We start from the raw sequence: 20,923 nt of genomic DNA on the forward strand, positions 1-20,923 counted from the left end.
TTAAGAGGGTTTTTCTCCTTGAGCCTCTTTGACCATGGAGCTTGCATGTGTGCCCATGGAGTGCCTGTAACACCCTTTTGGAGTAGGATTCCATGGAATATACCAGGACATCCTACATCACTCATCAGCACTCACACAGTGCCTGCGGGGGAGCCAAGACCTCGCGAGCTGGTGACTTTGCTCGGGGACAGTTTGTGAGTGAAGGCATGGGAGTTGCACTCAGAATTTTAAAGTCTTCCTGACTCCAAAGATGGTGCTCTTTTCCACCCCACAAAATTACTCTTGATATATCTTTTAATTTTTTTTGTAGGGAGCTCATTTGCTTGGGAGTCATTGAGTTATAAAGTCCTTGCACTCTCATTTATTTATGAGAGAGAGAGAGAGCAGCTCGCATGTGCTAGTTCACTCCCTACATTTCAGCCACAGCCAGCAGCCAGGGTCTCTCGTGTGGATGGCAGGAACTCACTCACTGTTGCTGCCCACGGTGCATGTTAAGCTGGAATTGGGAGGTGAGATGCAGTTGCATGCACTCCAGTGTGGGATGTGGGTGTCCTAATCATATCTTAACCACTAGGCCAAACACCAGCCCTGCTGCCATCTTTTGGATATAGGAACAATCTTTTTTTAAAGATTTATTTATTTATTTGAGAGGCAAAGTTAGACAGAGAGAGAGAAGGAGCGACACAGAGAGTGATCTTCCATCCGCTGGTTCACTCCCCAAATGGGCACAGTGACCAGGGCTAAGACAGATCAAAGCCAGGAGCCAGGAGCTTCCTCCAGGTCTCCCATGTGGGTGCAGGGGCCCAAGGGCTTGGGCCATCCTCTGCTGCTTTCCCAGGAGCACTAGCAGGGAGCTGGATTGGAAGTGGAGCAGCCAGGACTCAAACCGGTGCCCCTATGAAATGCCAGCACCGCACGCCATGGCTTTCACCCACTGAGCCATAGCAAAAGCCCCAAGAAGTCTTAAGATATGTTTAAAAAAATCAGCAGAAAATTAATTAACTGAAGACTTTGGAAAACTCACAGCCACTTTTGGTCATTTCAGAAAATACAGTTTCAATGTATGAAAAGAAATATCCAGCCATTTGTGTCTTCAGCTTTTACTTTTAAAACAGAGAAAGAATAAAAATCAAATGTGAGGAATATTTGCATTCACCGAATTTTTGAGCTGAAGTATAAAGCCTGGGAAACCTTTTTTTAGGGAACTAACCAGGGTGTAAATCTGCTGTTGTAACCTCAGAAGGGCAAAAATATTTACCAGTCTCCATAGCTTTGCTTGTTTTACCAAGTGTGTGCTAATGATGTGAGCTTGATGGCTGAGGCTGCTGCTGCTGTTGAGGCTGGAGGGGTGCGGGGCAGCTGGGCACTGCTTCAGCAGCAGGACTGCGTCCATCCCCCAAAGCCTGGGGCAGCCTTCCTCCCCAGGCCTGGCTCCCTGCATCCATTGCATTTGCATCTCCCATCCCATTCACTCCTGGTGCACCCTAGCTTGTGCACCTTCTCTGACTTTGGGCTCTGAAGACTCCTGTGCCCCCCCCCCCCCCTTATTCTCTGTAGACCATTCTTTTGTCACCTTTATTTAGTCTTACACTTGTCCAGGTGGTAGTTAAGCCTGCTCCTTAGCACCTGGTGGCCCAGACAGGAGGGCCTGCGCCTGCCCTGGGCCTGTGCGGGCGCGCCCTCTGCTGGCTGCTGGCTGCACAGCCTGGGCCGGCCTGTGGAGAGCTGGTGGGCCGCTTAGTCTGCACTTCCTCAGGGGCGTCCGCGGGGCAGGGTTGGGAGGGAGCTACTGGAAACGTGAACATCCCTGCAGAAGGAGGTTGAGCATCTGCTTGTGTCCTCTCTGGTGGCGCGCCCACTCTCAGGTGAGTTGAAAAGTTATGTATTCCTGAGTTGAAGCGTCAGCCATCCACATGCGAAAGATGAACAACTAAGGAAACCCAAGCATACAAAGTGGGAGCCTCTTCTTGCTCGCTCCTCTCCTGCACCATTCCACCCCTGCCCCCCCCCCCCCCCCCCGCCCTGCCCTGGATCCTCCCAGCCAAGGGAAGCACCTGAGTGGTAGAGGCTTCAGCCTCTCTCCCGTCTCCTCTCCCAGCCCTTTCCTTCTTCATCCTGCTCACTCTGGTGCTGTCTGTTTAACACTCTTCTCTGGGCAGGCCTTCCGCCCCAGGGCTGCACCAGCTGCCTGTGGAGTTCAGTAGCGACTCCTGATGGGGCGGCCTGCCTGCCTCGCCCCCATGCCAGGGCACCTCCGCTCCACACTCACCACCCACATGGACATGACTTCCCCTGAGCCCCGGCTCACTCAGTCCCCGCCCGGAATCCCTTCTGCTGTCCTCTCTGCCCAGGTCTCCTCGCTCGAAATGTTGCCTTTACCAGCCCCAGCCCCAGGGAGCTCTACTGCACACCTGGGGTTCTTTCATTTATTTTTTCATTAATGAGAGAGAGAGAGAGAAACAGAGAGAGAGAAACAGAGTTCCCATCTGCTAGTTCATGCCTCCAGCGTCCCCAGTGACTGGGGCTAGGTAAGGCCAAAGCTGAGAGCTGGGAACACAGTCAAGTTTCCCAGGTAGGGGTGGTGAGCCATCACTGGCTGCCTCCCAGGGTGCACATCGGAGGCAGCTGGAGTCAGGTGCCAGAGCTGGCAGTAGAACCCAGGCCCTCTGATATGGGATGTGTGCATCTCTACCACTAGGCCAAGCACCCACCTCTCCTTGTTCATTTTTAAAAATTATTTATTTATTTGAAAGGCAGAGTTTCAGAGAGGCAAAGGCAGAGAGAGAGAGAGAGAGAGTTTTTCCATCTGCTGGTTCACTCCCCAGATGGCCGCAATGGGTGGAGCTGAGACAATCTGAATCCAGGAGCCAGGAGCCTATTCCAGGTCTCTCATGCAGGTGCAGGAGCCCAAGGACTTGGGCCATCTTCTACTGCTTTCCCAGGCCATAGCAGAGAGCTGGATTGAAAGTGAGGCAGCCATGACTTGAACTGGCACCCACATGGGATGCCAGCACCACATCGCCACAGTGCCGGCCCCCATTGTTCATTTTTGAAAGCAGTGCTGTTGAGGTACACTTTATATACAATAAACAGCACACTATATAATGTGGTGAATTTTGACATGCATGTACACTTGTAAGTACATCATTGTAATCACATGACGAAAACGAATTCCCACCACCTCAAGTTTCCTTATGCTCCTTTTAAATAAGAAGTTCATGGGAAATGTGAATTATGAAAAAAATGCATGGATTTCAAAACCTTTTTGCTCCAAAATACACTTAATCTTTTTATTCTGTTCTTCCATGAATTTTCAGAATTATGTTTTTACGTCCCCTGCCCATGGACAAACACTGGTTTGCTTTCTGTCATTATAGATTCATTGCATTTAATGGAATTTCTTTTTCTTTTCAAGATTTATTTATTTAATTGAAAGAGCACCAGAAGGATAATGGGAGAGAGAGAGAGAGAGAGAGAGAGAGAGAGAGACAGAGACAGGTCTTTCATATGCTGGTTCATTCTCCAGATGGCCACAACATCCAGACCTGAGCCAGCCCAAAGCAAGGAGCCAGGAGCTTCATCCGGGTGGGTGGCAGGGGCCCAAAATATTTGGGCCATTTTCTGCTGCTTTCTCCAGACCAACTGCAAGGAGCTAGATCAGAAGTGGGGCGGCCAGGACATGAATTGGCTCCCATTTGGGATGCCAGCATCCCAGGCAGTGGCTTTAACCATTATGCCACAACACTGGCTCCTTCTGGAATTTTCCATAAATGGATTCATGCTGGCTTCCTTCCTTCGGTGTGAGACTGAGCCACGTTGTTGTGTGCTTTGAGGGTTTGTGCCGTTTTATTGCTCAGCAGTATTCCATTGTGTGTATCTGTCTCTTCATCCTATGTAGCTTTCTAGGAACGAGCCCTGCTGGCTCATTCTGAGTGTCAGCTGTTCTAGGGTTGGGACTATGTGGTCAGACATGCCCGTGGCAGGCACTGTGACGGCGGAGGAGAGGTTAAGCCCGAGATGCCTGGGGCCAGAGTGCTGGGTCCTAGTCCTGGGTATGCCACCTGGTCACTCACTCACCTTCTCTGTGCCTCAGTTTCATCATCTGCAAATAGGGATGATGATGGTGCCTGCTTGATATAGGGTTACCGTAAGGGAGATAAAGTGCTAAATGAAATCCCCTAGAAAAATACCCGGTGGGGTTGGTGCCATGGCACAGTAGGTTAATCCTCCACCTGCGGTGCTAGCATCTCATATGGGCGCCGGTTCTAGTCCCAGCTGCTCCTCTTCCAATCCAGCTCTCTGCTATGGCCTGGGAAAGCAGTAGAAGATGGTCCAAGTCCTTGGGCCCCTGCACCCATACGGTAGATCAGGATGAAGCACCTGGCTCCTGGCTTCGGATCGGCACAGTTCCAACCGTTGTGGCCATTTGAGGAGTGAACCAACGGAAGGAAGACCTCTCTCTCTGTCTCTCCCTTTCACTGTCTGTAACTCTATCTCTCAAATAAGTAAACAAAGTATTTTTAAAAAAGAAAAAAAAAAAAAAAGAAAAATACCCCGTAGTTCCACCAGGGAGGCAGCAGGCACTAGCACTTAAAAACAAGGCATCTTGCCTCTTTTCTTGCCCTGATGGTGAAGCCCGAGCAAGTACTTCATAGCTCCTCATTTAAAAGGTGGGGCTCATAAGAGGAATTGTCCTCACTGCTGGGCTGCGTGAGGATCACATGACGCCGAGCCCTGCGGGAGAAGCTGTGGAGACATTAGGGGTTGGTATTGACCAAGCGAGAGGGGTCGGGGCCAGCCCAGCGGGCTTCACCTTGAAGGAGGGAGGGGCAATGGGGGAGGATGTTCTGCTTGGAGCTCCCAGCCTTTCCATCTTCTCAGCTGGCCGTGGAAACAGCTCGAACAAGGAAGACCTCCCTAGGCTGGGAACCTCCTAGAGGCCTTTGAGCTACTGGCTAGGAGTGAGTTTATCCAGAGCCAGCGCGACTTGAATTTAAGTTTCAATGCAAGTTGATGGCCAAGTTTGGAGGGAGACCGAGTGCTTGCCCCTAGTCCCCATCGTGCGCACCAGGCCCTGAGCTAATTCCTGTCCCACTCCTGTGCACTAGGCTGCGTACCTGCAATTTACAGGAGGGGAAATTGAGGCACAGAGGAAGGCCATCATGGAGTTTGGGTGTTCCTTCTGTTGTTGGGCTGTGGGCTACTTGGAGAAAGTCTGTCTGTTCCCTGGATGGAGCCTCATCTAAGGAGCAGAGAGCTGTACTCAGGCCTCTGAAGTCACTGCTGGCATCCACGACGGGACGGCCCGGGGAGCTCTGCTGTCCTGTCCTCAGCTCTCACCGTCTCTCGGTCTCGTGTTGAGTCCAGAAGTAAACGGCCATGTTTCCCCCCAAGCCACAGTCCCACTTTCCCTTGGGCCTGGGAAATGGCCAGTAGGTGTCTCAACACTGGCGCCCACAGGTGGTTTCCTTGCTGCGCTTGCTTTGAGCGCCACCGTCCGAGAAGAGTGACGGGCAGGTTCTCGAGTTCCCAAAAGCTGTGGTTTGCCACCCTCCCCTCAAGTTTACAGGCAGTGTGGCACAGGCCTCGCACAGGGCCCGGGGCTTCTCCAGCTCCTTCCCTCTCAGAAGCCCCCGTCCATCTGCCTTGGTTCCTCTGCACGGCTCTGGCAGGGGTAGTGGCTGGCACCCGGCTGAAGCTGACTCAGTGGTCGGGGGAACTGACTTCAACCTTGCTTTCCTTTCAGTTCCTGGAGACCTGGGTCCTAGACCGCCAGCCCTGCCAGATCTGCACGTGCCTCAGCGGGAGAAAGGTCAACTGCACGTCGCAGCCCTGCCCCACGGCCACAGGTGAGCTGAGCCGCCCTCCCTGGCGCCACCGCATCCCAAACTTCCTGCTGCGCACCTGCGGTTGGTTTCCACGTGCAGCTGGCATGCCCCTCTTCCGTGCCTGGAGTGGATGCTCTCCGGGGGACGCTATGCCCACCCTGGTCCTCGGGCTCTGAGTCTTCTGGAGGCTGAATTTGAGGGTGTCGCTGAGACGCCCCGGGGAGCCTCCCTGGGCCTGTGCTGGTTTCCCGTGAAGGAGAACACTGTGGGTCCTGCGTAGGCTGTGCAGCGATTTGCTTCCCCATGACGCTGTGGCCTTTCTCTCCTGCAGCTCCCACATGTGGCCCGTGTGAAGTGGCCCGGCTCCAGCAGAACGCACACCAGTGCTGTCCGGAGTACGCGTGTGGTACGTGGCCCATCCTGCCTCCTGCTCTTGGGTCCAAGTCCCAGCTGCAGGCAGACGATGTAGATTCTGACAGGTGGAGGTGTTGTCAGGCACAGGGTGGGCCAAAGGCGGGGGCAAGAGCTGGCTGAGTCTCTCCCTTCCCTGCCAAAATAAAAGAATCACTTTTAGAAAATTGGATTTGCTTCTTGAAAAATTCTGCAGCGGAGTATCAGTGCAGTGTTTGAGGACATCAGTGAAAAGCAGGGTGATCGCTGGGGGCTGTGGAGAAGCTTCATGTCAGAGGGGCTCGTTTTGGTTTGCAGATTGATGCTGAGGATAAACGGATGTTGAGGAGAGTAGTGTAGAAGGCTGTGGTTTCAGGATCTCTCTGTCGGAGGTTTCAGGGTAGGCTTGCACACTGCACAGTGGACAGCGGGCCGAATGCGGGTCTGATGCAGCACCCACGAAGCTGATGGATGGTGGTTGCTGCGGCTGGAAGCTTCCCAGGCCGTCGTCCCTGTGCTGCTGCGTGTTTGCTGATCGTAGGGTGAAGACACAAAACACAGGCTCCGAAAATTCGCAGGGGTGCACGTCTTCAAGGGAAGGCACGTAGCTCAAGGAAGAGTCCAGGCATCTGCCAAAGGATGAACTCATCTGGGGAATGTGTTTATGCTGATGAAACTGGTCTGAAGTCCTATGAGGGCTGGGGGAGATCCGACTCGACAGCGGTTTTCAGTGGAGAGAACTGGGGGATCAGTTTGTTGAAAGCCCTCTTTCTGTTGACATTATTCAACTGCTGCCAAGGCCTGGGCACCTGGCCTTCAGTCTTTCATGGACTTCTCAGATGAACCCTGTAAGCAGAGTTCCTGCCCTAAACAGGAGGGAACTGAAGACTTGACTGGGCCCTACACTTTCTGGCAGATGAAAATAATAATCAGTTCAAGCTTAGCATGTGGCTTGGGTCTGACTGTCGATCTACCGTCTGTCTATCTATGTATCATCTATCATTTTTCTATCTCTCTATCGTATATCATCATATCCATCATCTAATTCTGTCTCTGTCATCCGTGTCCATCTCTATTAGTCTCTAATGCCTGTCTGTGTCATCCCATCTCCATCTCTGTCATCTCTCTAGCATCACCCTCCACCTCAAACATCAGATGTCTGCATGACGAGGCACGTGGGTCCCACTCACAGGGGATAGGACGAGGCGCTTGCTGCCCTCTGCATGGATGTCTCTCCTCTGTGGCTTTCAGTGTGTGACCCTGTGAACTGCGACCTGCCTCCGGTGCCTCCCTGCCAAGATGGGCTGCAGCCGACACTGACTAATCCAGGCGAATGCAGACCCAATTTCACCTGTGGTAAGGCCTCTGTGGCTGGGGTCCCGGGAGGTAGTGCCACTCTCTTTTGACCTGGGGACCTATTCCAAGAGACCATGTCATTTCCTGTCTTCTAGTTAGCTAAATCTGGGTAAGAGGTCTGTTTGGAAATGAGGGTTAAAGTCGCATCTGAAGGGAATCCTGTGAGAATCCCTGCAGCTGCTGGAGGCGTACCAGGTGTTGGCACAACTGCAGCATCTCCTTCTTGGGTTCTGTTAAGCAGCGGTTGGGGCTGGCAGGAGAGGGCTCCGGATCTAGCCTTCATTTACTCCCAGTCTCTCACATACTGTCCTCCCACGACGTTCCTTGGTTGTGTCTTCATTATGGGATGATTCCCAGATCCACAGGCTTTTTTTTTTTTTCCTTCTGTAGGTTTATATAGTTAATTACAAAATATCATAATTTAAGCATAGCGTTGGGCTAAGTGGAGACAGGGCAGGAAATGGAATTCTGTGCTCCGCCACTGAGCATGCCCACTTCGGGGCACATGGAACTCTTGTCCTGTGGATTTGGGATCTAACATAAGACTTCAAGGATGGGAGGAGAAGAGCTTGAACTTGGAGGACATTGGCAATAAGGCTGGGATTTGACATGTAGAAAATGACGCTGGGGATTTGACAGGATTGCTGGCAGTCATACATTCCACCTTGTTGGAAGGCCTGACACTGTAGAGGGTTGTTCAGGTTCAGAGGCGGGACTAAAGTCGCAAAAGTGCTGGTGTGTAAGCGTGCTAGGTGGCTCACGGGATGCCCAGGCCTCTGCAAGTCTGCATCTGACGGCTCTGTGAATCAAAGCGGGGCGGATCCCAGCCCTGCAGATGTACCTGGACGGGGGACACAGCAGAGACCAAGCTGCCTTCACTTCTCCTTCACCTTCCCGCTCCAATTTTTCTGCAAACTGCTTTTCAGTATGTCTGACTATGCCCTAGCCCTGAGCTGGGCTCGCATGGCATCTGGCTTAATAATCTGGGGCTACAGTTTCCTGGGGTCCTGTGTCAGAGCTGAAAGTATAGGGACCCTGGGCTCAGTGCAATGCTCACCTCCCTGTGCTGCCCCTTAGCCTGCAGGAAGGAGGAGTGTGCAAGGAAGGCCCCGCCCACCTGCCCCCCACACCGAGCGCCAGCACTGCGCAAGACCCTGTGTTGTGATGAGTACGAGTGTGTTTGCAACTGCGCCAACTCCACGGTGAGCTGTCCGCTCGGGTACCTGGCCTCGACCACCACCAATGACTGTGGCTGCACCACGACCACCTGCCTCCCTGATAAGGTAGGGGCTGCTCAGCTCTGGCTGGGATGCTGGCCAAGCACTGCTGCTCATGGATGATCTGCATCTACCCAGCCATCCCTTCCGGACCAAACTCAGTGCTGCAGGGCTTGGTGGGTGGGCAGTCAGCGTCCCAGTTCAGCCTAACTGGACATGAAGTGAACTCGGACTCAGTTATGGTACACCTACTGTGTTTTCAGCAAGGTGAGGTGTTGAGGTTACAAACACTATATAAGGCATGGTCCCTACCTTTCAAGAGCTTATTTTTAGGTAAGCAAAGAAAATAATATGATTGAAAAGATTAGAGATCAGTCAATAGTTTACTCATTTGTTAATTGTCATCCATCCATCAATCCATCCAGTATTTACTGAGCAACCACTATGTTCCAACAGTACTGGTGCAGTGTTACGTGCTGTGAGAGAAAAGTAAGTTATAGCCCCTGCTTATGGTCTTGTTAGTATATAGGACAATAGCCTATAAATGGAATACAGAAAAGTATCAACAAATGGTATAGTTACTAAATGCAAGTAGCTTCTTATAGGGGAGAGAGCCGCCACGATGAACCATCATGAAAGCTTTCATTGGTGGGAGTGGGGGTGGGAGTGGGAAGTAGGAAGCATGGGCCGGGGAGACGTGGACAAGCCGGAAGAGTGGCAGCAAGACCCCAGCGAGTGTGGTCACAGTTGCTGGAGGGGGGGTGAGGAGCTGTGGGCTCTGTTCCCTGCAGCCTCACAGGCTTGAAGGTCACTGCTTTGCCTGAGTCACTCCTGCCCTCTGCTCCCCTCTGGGCACTCTTGCTCTCCGAGGTTTCTAATCTCACAGCTGCTGGGGGACAGGGGCAAGTCTGGTGTCTCTGTTCACTCCTCCTCTTCCTGCTCTTCCCACCCTGCCCTTCTCTTCTCTTAATGCTTTGGATGTCTTTTTAATCTGTCGCAACCTCACTTCCACTTTTTATGCCTTTGATTTGTGGGAGAAGCTGAATCATTTGTCCATTAGAATGTTTTACATTTTGAATTCGGTTGACAGCTTCCTAATGGCATTGCTTAATGTGTTCATCTGTTTCCTATAGTTCCAGTAAGCTAGAATTAGATCCAGGAGATTAATTACATTCACGTTCAGTTGTTTGGGGGAGGGAAGAAGACATGAGAAGTGATGCTGTGTGCTCTGTGAGGCATATGACATCCTGTTGTCCCACAGAGGTGTTCCTTGCTCCTGGCTTTGGCCTGGCCTAGCCAGGGCTATTGTGGCCATTTGGGGAGTAAACCAGCAGACACAAGATCTCTTTCTCTGTCTCTCCCTCTCTCTCTCTGTCACTCTGCCTTCCAAATAAAATAAAATCTAAAAAAATAAAAAATAAACTACTATGAACTGATGAGTTCTTATCCTCTTTTTAAAATATGTTTCCAAGCCCTGTTCACTGAAATCATGTAGAAGCAATGACGAGTCGGGAGCAGCCAACACTCCTGGTGCCCACAGCGTGGTGTCTGAGGACCATTTTCACTGACAGGTGCCAAGACACTGGTGCAATGGCTGATCCAACATGAGCAGGAAACGCTCAGGAGAAGCCTGGAACACCTTGTTTCCAAAGCTGGAAAACCATGGAAAGCCCAAGAGGCCCTGCCAGGCAGCCCAAGTCCTTGAAGGGCTCTCATCTACCCAGACAGGACAACTCAAGAAGCTTAAAAATAATAATTATGTATTATTAAGTGTTCATTATTATTAATCAATCATAATTCATTATAATTCATCAAAAATACATCAAATACAAACACATCTATTTATTTATAATGATACAACAAACAACAACTCTGGTCGCCCTTGATCATTGAGAGGGCGTCAACCCATTATGCTGAAAATTGATCAAGAAAAATATCAAATATTTACCCTGTTTTCCCTGAAGTGATTCTATTTCACAATAACCAAAAGCACTCAGGGAAAGTTCTTTCTTGTGGAAGAATTTTTCAGCTAATAATTGACAAGCTAAAAACAATTCTTCAGCTAACAATGACAAACTGAACTGAGGCAACAAACACGAGAAAAATGTTTAAGATTAATTTATTTATTTGAAAGGTAGACTTACAGAGAGAGGGGGAAAAGCGGGGAGAAAGAGACAGAGAGAGAGAGTGACAGAGAATATTCCACCTGCTAGTTCACTCCCCAAATGGCCAAAATGGCAGGGCTGGGCCAGGCTGAAGCCAGGAGCCAGGAATTCCATCCGGGTCTCCCATGTGGGTTCAGGGACCCAAGGATTTGGACTATTTCCCATTGCTTTCCCAGACACATCAGCAGGCAGCTTGATTGGAAGTAGACAGACAGGACTCCAACCGGCACTCCGATGGGATGCCGGCACTGCAGAAGTGGCTTAACCCGCTGTGCTGCAGCACCAGCCCCAACACCAGAACATTCTCAAACTCTTAGTTAGGAGTAAGTGGCCAAGCAGTGAAGACACCTGGGCTCCACACTGGAGTCCCTATGTTTTATGCCCAGTCCAGCTTCTGACCCCAGCTTCCTGCTCAGGCTGTCCCTGGAAGGCAGCAGTGACGTCTCAAACAGTCGGGCTCCTGACACCACATGGGAGACTGGCATTGTGTTCCTGGATCTTGGCTTCAGCCCCAGCCACACGCTGTTTGGGGCATTTGGGAAGCAAACCATCTCTTTATCTGGCTCTCTGCCTCTCAAATAAATAAATAAAATTTATTTAATTGTCAGTTACAATGTTGATGCCATAAACTGTATAATGAAGAAATAGGTTGACAGCATCTAAAGTTCGTGACTAGTCCTATGCTTAAAAGTGGGACAACTGGGGGTGGGCTTTTGGCTCAGTGTTTCAGGTGCAGTGTGGGATACCCAAATCCCAAATTGGAGTGCCTGGGTTTGAGTTTTGACTACTCCACTTCTGATCCAGCTTCCTGCTAATGTGCACTCTGGGGAGCAGCAGAGGATGGCTTGAGTATTTGGGTCCCTGCCACCTATGTAGGAGACCTGGATTGAGTTCTGGCCTCCTGGATTTGACCTGGGCCAGTCCTGGCTGTTGCAGACACATGGGGAGGGAACCAGCAGATGGAAGATCTAGCTTGCTGTTTCTCTCTCTCTCTCTCTCTCTCTCTCTCTCTCTCTCTCTTGCTTCCAAACAAAATGCAAATAAATTTTAAAAAGTGGGACAACAGGATGTCATATGCCTCACAGAGCACACAGCATCACTTCTCATGTCTTCTTCCCTCCCCCAAACAACTGAACGTGAATGTAATTAATCTCCTGGATCTAATTCTAGCTTACTGGAACTATAGGAAACAGATGAACACATTAAGCAATGCCATTAGGAAGCTGTCAACCGAATTCAAAATGTAAAACATTCTAATGGACAAAAGGGGCCCAGACACTTAGGTCATCTTCTGCTGTTTTCCCAGGCACCCTGGCTGGAAGCTGGATTGGAAACAGAGCAGCTGGGGCTCAAACCAACATTCTGATATGGGTGCTGATATTGTAGGAGGTGGTTTAACCTGCTGTACCACAATCCCAGCCCACATAGTGATTTTCTGATTCAGATTTAAATTCTAGGGTTTTACTTAACTTTTTGACTTTCATGTTTGTATCATTCCTTTTCTTTTGAAAATTTTGGCTTCCTAATAGTAACTTAGTTACTTATTTGCTTCATCTTCCAATATACCTAAAGTACCTTCAAAAGTAACACTGTTAATATAATTTATGATTCTTGAAAGTGGTTTACGATTTCTTTGAAGTTCTTCTTCTTTTTTTAAAAAATATTTATTTATTTATTTGAAAGTCAGAGTTACAGAGAAGCAGAGGCAGAGAGAGAGAATGAGAGAGGTCTTCTATCCACTGGTTCATTCTACAAATGGCCACAATGGCTGGAGCTGTGCTGATCTGAAGCCAGGAGCCAGGAGATTCTTCCAGGTCTGGATAGGAGGTGGAGCAGCCAGGACTTGAACTGGTGCCCATGTGGGATGCAGGCACTGCAGGCAGCAGCTTTACCTGCTACGCCACAGCGCCAGCCCCTGAAATTCTTCTTAAAATATAACTCATGAGGGATAGATAGTTGAAACACTAATTGTTCAAGTCATTTGAAATAATTATTTTCCTTGTGTGATGGTGCTACTGACTTGATATCCACTTAATCAAATCTTTCAATTTGTTTTTCATTTTTAGAGTTTGTTTTCCAGTTCCTTTTGCTTTACTCTTTTATGATGTAAAACACTTAAATGATTTAAAAGACCAAATAGTAAAAGACATTTTCTCAGTATTCTTACTACTATCCCTGTGACTTTTTTTTAAAGGTATATGTCGCTCCCCCTCTTCATGGAGGAACGACACAGGACCCTGCGCTGTTCTTTCGTCTGCTCGGCCCTCCCCGGGTTTGCTGCTGGTTCTTCCCGGGTTGGCTACTATCCCTTCCACCTCCGTGGAAGGGCAGTTCCCCCTGGCCACATTCCCCACTTCCGCAGGGGAGCGGCACACCGCCGGCCGGCTCTCTCGGGGGCTGCACAGGTGTTCCCCTTAGATGTTCTCCTTAGATGTTCCTGGTGCATGCCGTCTCTCTCCTCCTTTATAGTCCTCCTCCACCAATCCCAACTCGGCTGCCCACACGCCGAGTACGCTGCTCTCCTCCAATCAGGAGCAAGTCCTACAGTTTATTGATTGAACTGGAGGCAGCTGTGTAGAAGCTGTTTTCTTCTCTCCCAGCGCCATATTGTGGGAGAGCAGATGCACAGAATAAGTCTTAATTCCAGTAACTTAGTCTAGTCCGAATTGCTCCCCACAGTATATTTATTTATTTGAAAGGCAGAGTTACAGATGGGCTGGGGGGAGAGATATCTTCCATTTGCTGGTTCATTCTCCAAATGGCCACAAGGACTCAGCCTGGGCCAGGCTGAAACCAGGATCCTGGAGCTCCATCTTGGTCTCTGACATGGGTGCCAGGGGCCCTCTTCTGCTGCCTTCCCAGGTGCAATAGCAGGGGCCTGGATTGGAAGTGGAGCAGCCGGGACCTGAACCAGTGCTCACGTGGGATTCTGGTGTTGCAGGTGGCGGCTGAATCCTCTGTGGCCCAAAAGCAGCCCTGTCCCTGTTACTGCTACTGTATTACTCCTTTCCCCTGTAATTTATGATTTGCATGAATTTTTTTCTTTTTGAAAGTATAATTAAATTTTACATATTTTAATTAACTAATTTGTATTTACTACTGAAAGGGTAGCATATTATTAATCCTGCTTGAAATTTTACTTTTTTATTTAACAAGATAGCAAAGAGATTATTTGCTGTCAGTATAGTCATCTACCTTCTTTGCTCTTTTTAAAGAGATTTGTTTATTTGAAAGACACAGTGACAGAGAGAGCGGGAAAGACAGAGAAAGAAAGATCTTCCATCTGCTGGTTCTTTCCTCAAATGGCTACAACAGCCCAGGCTGGGTCAGGTCAAAGCCAGGAGCCCAGAACCCCGTCCTGGTCTCCAGTTTAAGGGAGCTGGACTGGAAGCAGAGCAACTGGAACTTGAACCTGAGCTCTGATATGGGATACTGGCATCATGGACAACCACCTCACCTGTTGTGCCCTAATGTTGGTCCCATGCCTTTTTCCTTCTCGCAGCTGCATGGCCCCCACTGCACAGGTGCAGGTGCCCTGGTGGGTGGATGTTTGAGTTGCATCAGTCTTTGGCTGTTACTGTTGTTGCAGTAACAACAACTGTGTTTTTGCCAGTGTGTCGTTGGGCTGGAGTCTTAGAAGGATGCCTTGGGGGCAGAGGGTGAACACACGTGTATGAGGGCACTTCACACAGTCCGCATAAAGATGGACTGATTTTGAAACCAAAACTGAAATCCATGCACTTTTTTCCCCCATAGTAACATTTTTGTGAACTATTTAAAGACTCTTTGGACTTTTACTAGCTATTGTTAAGTTCTTCTCTTAGGGGTGGTGATGTTTTCTAGAAGGCTTCTTAAGAGAAGAACAAGGGGTCTCCTTCCATAAGTATACAGAACTGGAAGATTAGGCAGATACCTGATCATTGCACCGCTATTGTGTGAGTGAGGGTGGACATGTTTTCTGTTAGCTTTGGAGGGCATTCTTGGGATAAACTTCAAAGCTGTCACTGAGTCCCTGGATCAAACAGCGTCCTTGGCACCTCATTCCTACAAATCATTGTCTGGGTATTGCATGTGGCATGTATCCTGGGCTTCACACATCCCGGTTCCAACCAATCTTGGTAACCTCATTCTTCACATTTCTCTCTATAGTCTATAGTTCTTCCAAACAAGATTCCCAATCTCTCAAACATATCCCATGCTCTGTGCCCTAGGATCTTTGCTTGTTGTGTTCCTTGCCATTTGTGGACCTCATGGGGCCAGACATTCCTAACCCCTGACCCAGTCTGCTCCTAAGGGGGCAGAGGACTAGAAGTGGATGGGGCCAAGTTCAAGGCCATGACTGGGTCTGAGGATTTGGGTACAACCTCTCAGTGACATAGGAAGGAGCCGAATGCAGATAAGGGAGTGATGAGACTGGTCTGAGGTAGCCAGTGTATTGTGTCTGAGCCTGTGGCCCACCACGGCTTGCAAAGGGTTGTCCCAGTGTACCCTTCCCACAGCTGCTGAGCTGCCAAGGAAAGAGGATAAAACCTACTTCCTGTAGTTAGAGACCACCCTGGCCTGATTTGTGGCTACATTCTAGGCACTTGCAGCAGCTCCCACATAGCAGATGTTTACTAACCATGTGTTTAAATGAGCCGTGCGAGATCTGGCTGAAAAGCCCATGAGAGTATTTCAGGCATGGAAAGCCAAGACACTCTGGCAAAAAGATCTCTGTGAGTGAGATCCCAGTGGAAAGAACAGGTCTTCAAAGAGGGAGGTGCCTTTCTCTGAAGGGAGGGGGGGACCTCCACTTTGACTATGGCCGTGTCTGGGCAGGATGGGAGTCGGAGAACTCGGGGGGCTTCCATGGCCTTGGAGGCTCATGGCTGGTGCATGGGGAGATTACTGATGCCATGGACAGGAGTGTCAATTGGTGGGGTCAACGGCAGGGGTCACTGTGCACTTACTCCTCATGTAGGATCTCTGTCCTTAACGTGTTGTACACTGAGGCTTGGTGCTGTGACGAGTACTCAAACAGTATATTTCACTTTGTGTTTCTATGGGGGTGCAAACGACTGAAATCTTTACTTAATGTACACTAAACTGATCTTCTGTAAAAAAAAAAAAAAAAAAGAAAAAAGAAAGAAAGAAATTATCAATTCCCAACTTGACTCTCACTGGGATTAAACATGACAATAGGTCTGATCTGATTTCATCATCATTTAAAAAAAAATCATCTATTATTTTTCACTTTATGTTTCTGTGTGGGAGCAAACTGTTGAAATACTTACTTAAGGTATACTAAGCTGATCTGTATATTAAGATAGTCGAAAGTGAATCTTGGTGTGAATGGAGGGGGAGAGGGAGTGGGAGAGGGGAGGGTTGTGGGTGGGAGGGACGGTGTGGGGGGGGAAGCCGTTGTGACCCATGAGTCGTACTTTGGAAATTTATATTCATTAAATAAAAGATAAAAAAAAAAAAAAAAAAATAAATGAGCCGTGCGAGATGTCACTCACAGAAGCCTTGTGTCTACAGGTGTGTGTGCACCGAGGCACCATCTACCCCGTGGGCCAGTTCTGGGAGGAGGGCTGTGACATGTGTACCTGCACCGACATGGAGGATACGGTGATGGGCCTGCGTGTGGCCCAGTGCGCTCGGAAGCCCTGTGAAGACAGCTGTCAGACGGTGAGTGGGGTGCAGGGCCCGGGAATTCAGGAGTCTCCGGGAAGGAAGCAGGGGAGGGGATATCAGGAAGAGCCTCTAGTAGCCTCTGGTTCAAGGCCAGAAGGGAGAAGGAAAGGCGGGGTAGGGTTGGGCGAAAACAAAGAAGCACGAGAGGTTTGTTGCGTCACCGTTCTGTGATTCAGTGCTTGGCTAATGGCCGTGTCTGTGGAAGCATCTTCAGTTCAGGGGATGGTAGAGTTGGGCTGAGCAGAGACGTGGGGGAGAAATTACCTAGAAAAAGGGCTTGATGTTTTCCCTCTCTCTTCCACCTTCAGACATCACCCTAACCTCTCCTTTAGAAAGGACTTTGGTTCTTAGTTTTCTGGGATTGTCCTAATTTACTTCAGTAAATTGCAGGTGGGCTCTGACCCCATCCTTCACCAGTGTTCCTGCTAGACTGGTGGCTGGTGATGCTCAGATCGCGTTTCTAACGCCGGCACATGATCAGCGTCCCCACAGCAGTGTATGGTGGCCTTCCCCTGAGGCTCCAGCAGGTCCTGGGGCATCCTTTTCTTGCACATTGATCAGACTGTAGGAAAAGGGAGGAAGAGTCTGCAAGGAGGATTGTCGGTGACATTCAGCCTATGGGTTCAGCTGTTACAATTCCTACATTGTCATCAGAGATAACATCATTAAGGAGAATCGCCAGGGCAGGCAGCTGCATCCCTCTCATGGTTGCTGTTGTAAGTGTTGGCAGCAGTGAGGATAAGGCCTTGGATGTTGTCTTGGAGCTGCGCAGTTTGTTGATGGAGAGAGGCCTGAGAGCGAATGCGGGAGTGAGAAAACCGTTCCGTGTGTCTGCTGTGCCACCTGCGTTGCTGGGGCTGCGGATGAGCGGAGCTGCTGGGTGCCTTTGGGGGAGGGTGATGCTGTGGCATCAGGGTGTACCTTTGGGAACACTAGGATCTGGGAAGTCTGTGATCTCCAACCTCCTCCCGGAAGCACTGGAAATACACTCATCAAACAGTGCTGTTGAGATCACATGCTAATAGAGCTGGCACTGGATAGCCATTTATTTTGTGTTTTTTAGCAGGGAATTTTGATAGCAAAGCATAGAACCCACTCAAGCTGGCTAAAAGAAAAGAGGGGGTTGATGGAAAAGACATAGAGAAAGCTTCCAGAAATGAGGGGGCAGAATACGTGGGACCACAGGGATCATACCTTTTTCTGGTCTTGGTCTTAGCTTCTGTCTGTTCTTCCTCCCTGAAGAAGTTTTACCTTCTCACGGATTTCATTTGTGCATAGAGTCTGGCGTCCACCCCTCCATGGCTCTTCAGTCCCAAATTCATCCCTGTCCAGTCCAACTCCCTCACTCTGTGTTTCATGGGTGAACGGCTGGGCTCAGCCTCTGTCCAGTCCCTGCTGTAGTCCAGTCGGGTGTTGGGGAGGGTGCAGCTCACGTGCTGTGAACTTGGCTGCTAGAGGCAGTGGTGCTGGAGGAAGTCCCGGAAGGAGGTGGGCACGGGGCAGGGAATGAGTGGAAGTGGGAACCGTGTCTGCAGCTCCTGACCCCGGGTTGCTCCCGGGGACTGAGTGCCCTGCCTTGGAGGCTAATGTTTTCACCTTCTGGGGAGGAGGAGGACACTTCGAGATTTCAGGGTGAGAGGATGTGGGAGGCTGGGCTTCGATCTTGCTGTGTGTTGGGTTGAGGTGGGAATTTCAGTAAATTACACGTGGTCTCAGACCCCATTCTTCAAGGTGGGTAGTATCAGCTCTGGTCTGACTTCAGCGACATTTAGGTTCACTTGCACAACTTTGCTGGTTGTCCAGGTCAAAGTATAGTGGTACTGCCATCACCCTGGACCCCTTTGGAATTTCCTTCACCACTGCCTCTAGACAGCCAGGTTTATACCACCCGAGCTGAGCCCATCAGCTCTCCGCTGGAGAAGTCAGCCCATGGAGACAAAGACTAAGTGTGCCAGACCGCACGGTGACACACTTTCCCCATCACCCCCCATAGTTCTCGATGCTTCATGTGAGAACATTGGGGCCAAGAAAGCAAGGGGCATTGCTGACTTCCCTGAGAACTTTATAGGTGAGCCTGCACACCTGTGGCCTTGCTTCTGTGTGGACAGCAAGAGGAACTCAGGCAGCTTTGTTGAACACTCGGTGGAGGTTTTTCTTGCAAGGGTTATAATCACCTGACTGCTTACCCTTTGATTCTGGCCTCCGACTACATCATGGCGCTGGGAACTGTGGTCTGAAGGTAATCCACTGTGTGGTCACACACCACTCAACAATCCGGCTGTACCCTGAGGGAGGTGTCATTAGCTGAATCTGTTGTGCGGACATCAGAGTGCACTTAGGCATAGATGGGTCACTCCATGTGGCCCTTAGATGCAACTGAGATATATTCAACATGAGATATATGAGGCTGCTGGGGCAACCCAGCATACTATGTTAAACTACACACACACACACACACACACATACACACATTTATTTATTTATTTAAAGATTTATTTATTTATTTGAAACAGTTACAGAGAAGCAGAGGCAGAGAGAATGAGAGAAGTCTTCCACCGACTGGTTCACTCCCCAGATGGCCACAATGACTGGAACTGGGCTGATCCAAAGCCAGGAGCCAGGAGCTTCTTCCGGGTCTCCCATGCCAGTGCAGGGGCCCAAGGACTTGGGCCATCTTTCTCTGCTTTCCCAGGCCATACCAGAGAGCTGGATGAGAAGTGGAGCAGATGGGACTCGAACCTGTGCCCATTTGGGATGCCGGTGCTGCAGGCAGTGGTTTTCCCCAGTAGCCACAGCGCCGGCCCCATTAAACTATGTTTTTACAAGTAGGAGCTCCCTCTAGTGATAAATGGTATAGCAAGTCTACAATCCAGCCACACAGTCATTTCTTGTCATTACGAAGCGTTAAGTCCTGTGCACAGTTGTGTGTGTGTCCTGGCCTGCGGCTGGCAGCAGAGCAGGTTTGCTTACACCAGCATCTGCACAAGCGTGAGCAGTGTGTCGTAGGACAGCACGACAGAGATGACATCAGTAGGCAGCAGGAAACTTTCGGCTCCATCCTGATGTCCTGGGACTTCCGTTATGGATGGCGTCTGTCATTGGCAGAGCGGTTATGTGGCATGTGATCATTTTATTCGTTCTCATGGGACTCCTTGGAAGGAAGAATGGGAGATGCTCTTCCCTCTTACCAGACAGGAACCAAAGGAACAGCACAAAGGGAATGACAGCAACAGCAGTGACACAGGGAAGGGGCTTGGCCACAGCCCACAGCTCATCTGGAGCTAGCAGGAACTGGAGCGTTCTGTGAGGAGAGGGCCCCTGGTGGCTCCAGTGTTGCAAGCACCTGTCTGGTCCAGGGAGGGAGGCCATCTTAGTGTTTCTCTCAGGTTGCCTCTGCAGGGGACGAGGGACCAGAGCTCCATGTCTCCCACCTCTGTTTCACCTGTGACAATTCTGCCTAAAGGATTCTGTTGCTAAGTAAATTAGGAATGTATTTTTCAGTGGATGTCTACAGGTTGGGTGGATAGCATACCTGCTTAGTTCCATTCTTAATTTGGAAACCAATGCAAACAGGATGGAGTAAAGAGTATCAAGAAAGGTGTTTTAATGTGTATTTTAATATAATACATCAAAAAGCAATACAAGCTAGAGGGTTTGGAGGAGTAAGGGAAAAGAAGGAAAGATGAGAATATGGGATGAACTCAGGTTGTTTGGCAAGAAAATAGGGTTGTTTAGGGCTGAGGAGGGGAATCTTAGAAATATGGTGGTAGAACAGCAAGTTGGTGGCATGGCTAGGGTGTCTGGACATGAGGACTTAGTGTGGTCTTGGGGTTCAGGTTATCTGGTCTGGGAGTCATTTGTGGTAGTCAGTGTGCTTGCCCGGGGTGAGATGCAACTGCAAACAAAGCATACCCCAGTCCAGATCACTCAGCATTCAGGGAGGCAGGCAGGGGTGGCACCGAATCCCTGCAGGTGTTAATTACCCTCCTCGATTTCCCCGAGTTCTGTTTCCTTCATGGCACTTTGTACGTCCTGCCTCCTAGAGGAGGTGTGCAGACTGGGTCATCCTAATTTGTTGGCTCCTCCATAGGACCTTGTGCATCACAGAGGCACCGCAAATGACTGGAACTAGCACTGACTAGTGCGCAGTGCGCCCTGCTGTGACGCGGGTCGGGATGTCAGTAGGTCCCAAGGAGACCGTGTGAAGTTGAGCCAAGTCCCCAGAGGGGCCAGGCTCCCCTGGAGAGAGGCACAAACATTGTGTGTATCTTCTGATGTGGCCCTGCTTGTCGTG

The 20,923-nt window shown here is 49.9% G+C and overlaps 1 protein-coding gene across 1 annotated transcript in view; it reads left to right on the forward strand.

Moving 5' to 3' along the window:
• VWF (von Willebrand factor) overlaps positions 1–20,923 on the forward strand; it is a 157,963-nt gene that overhangs the window by 118,583 nt on the left and 18,457 nt on the right. Inside the window, 5 exon segments of the mRNA NM_001329088.1 lie at positions 5,747–5,849; positions 6,160–6,234; positions 7,470–7,574; positions 8,652–8,857; positions 16,474–16,623. Of these exon segments, the coding sequence (NP_001316017.1) occupies positions 5,747–5,849; positions 6,160–6,234; positions 7,470–7,574; positions 8,652–8,857; positions 16,474–16,623 (639 nt within the window).

Source organism: Oryctolagus cuniculus, chromosome 9 (genome assembly GCF_964237555.1).
Source record: "Oryctolagus cuniculus chromosome 9, mOryCun1.1, whole genome shotgun sequence".
Lineage (NCBI taxonomy): Eukaryota > Metazoa > Chordata > Mammalia > Lagomorpha > Leporidae > Oryctolagus > Oryctolagus cuniculus.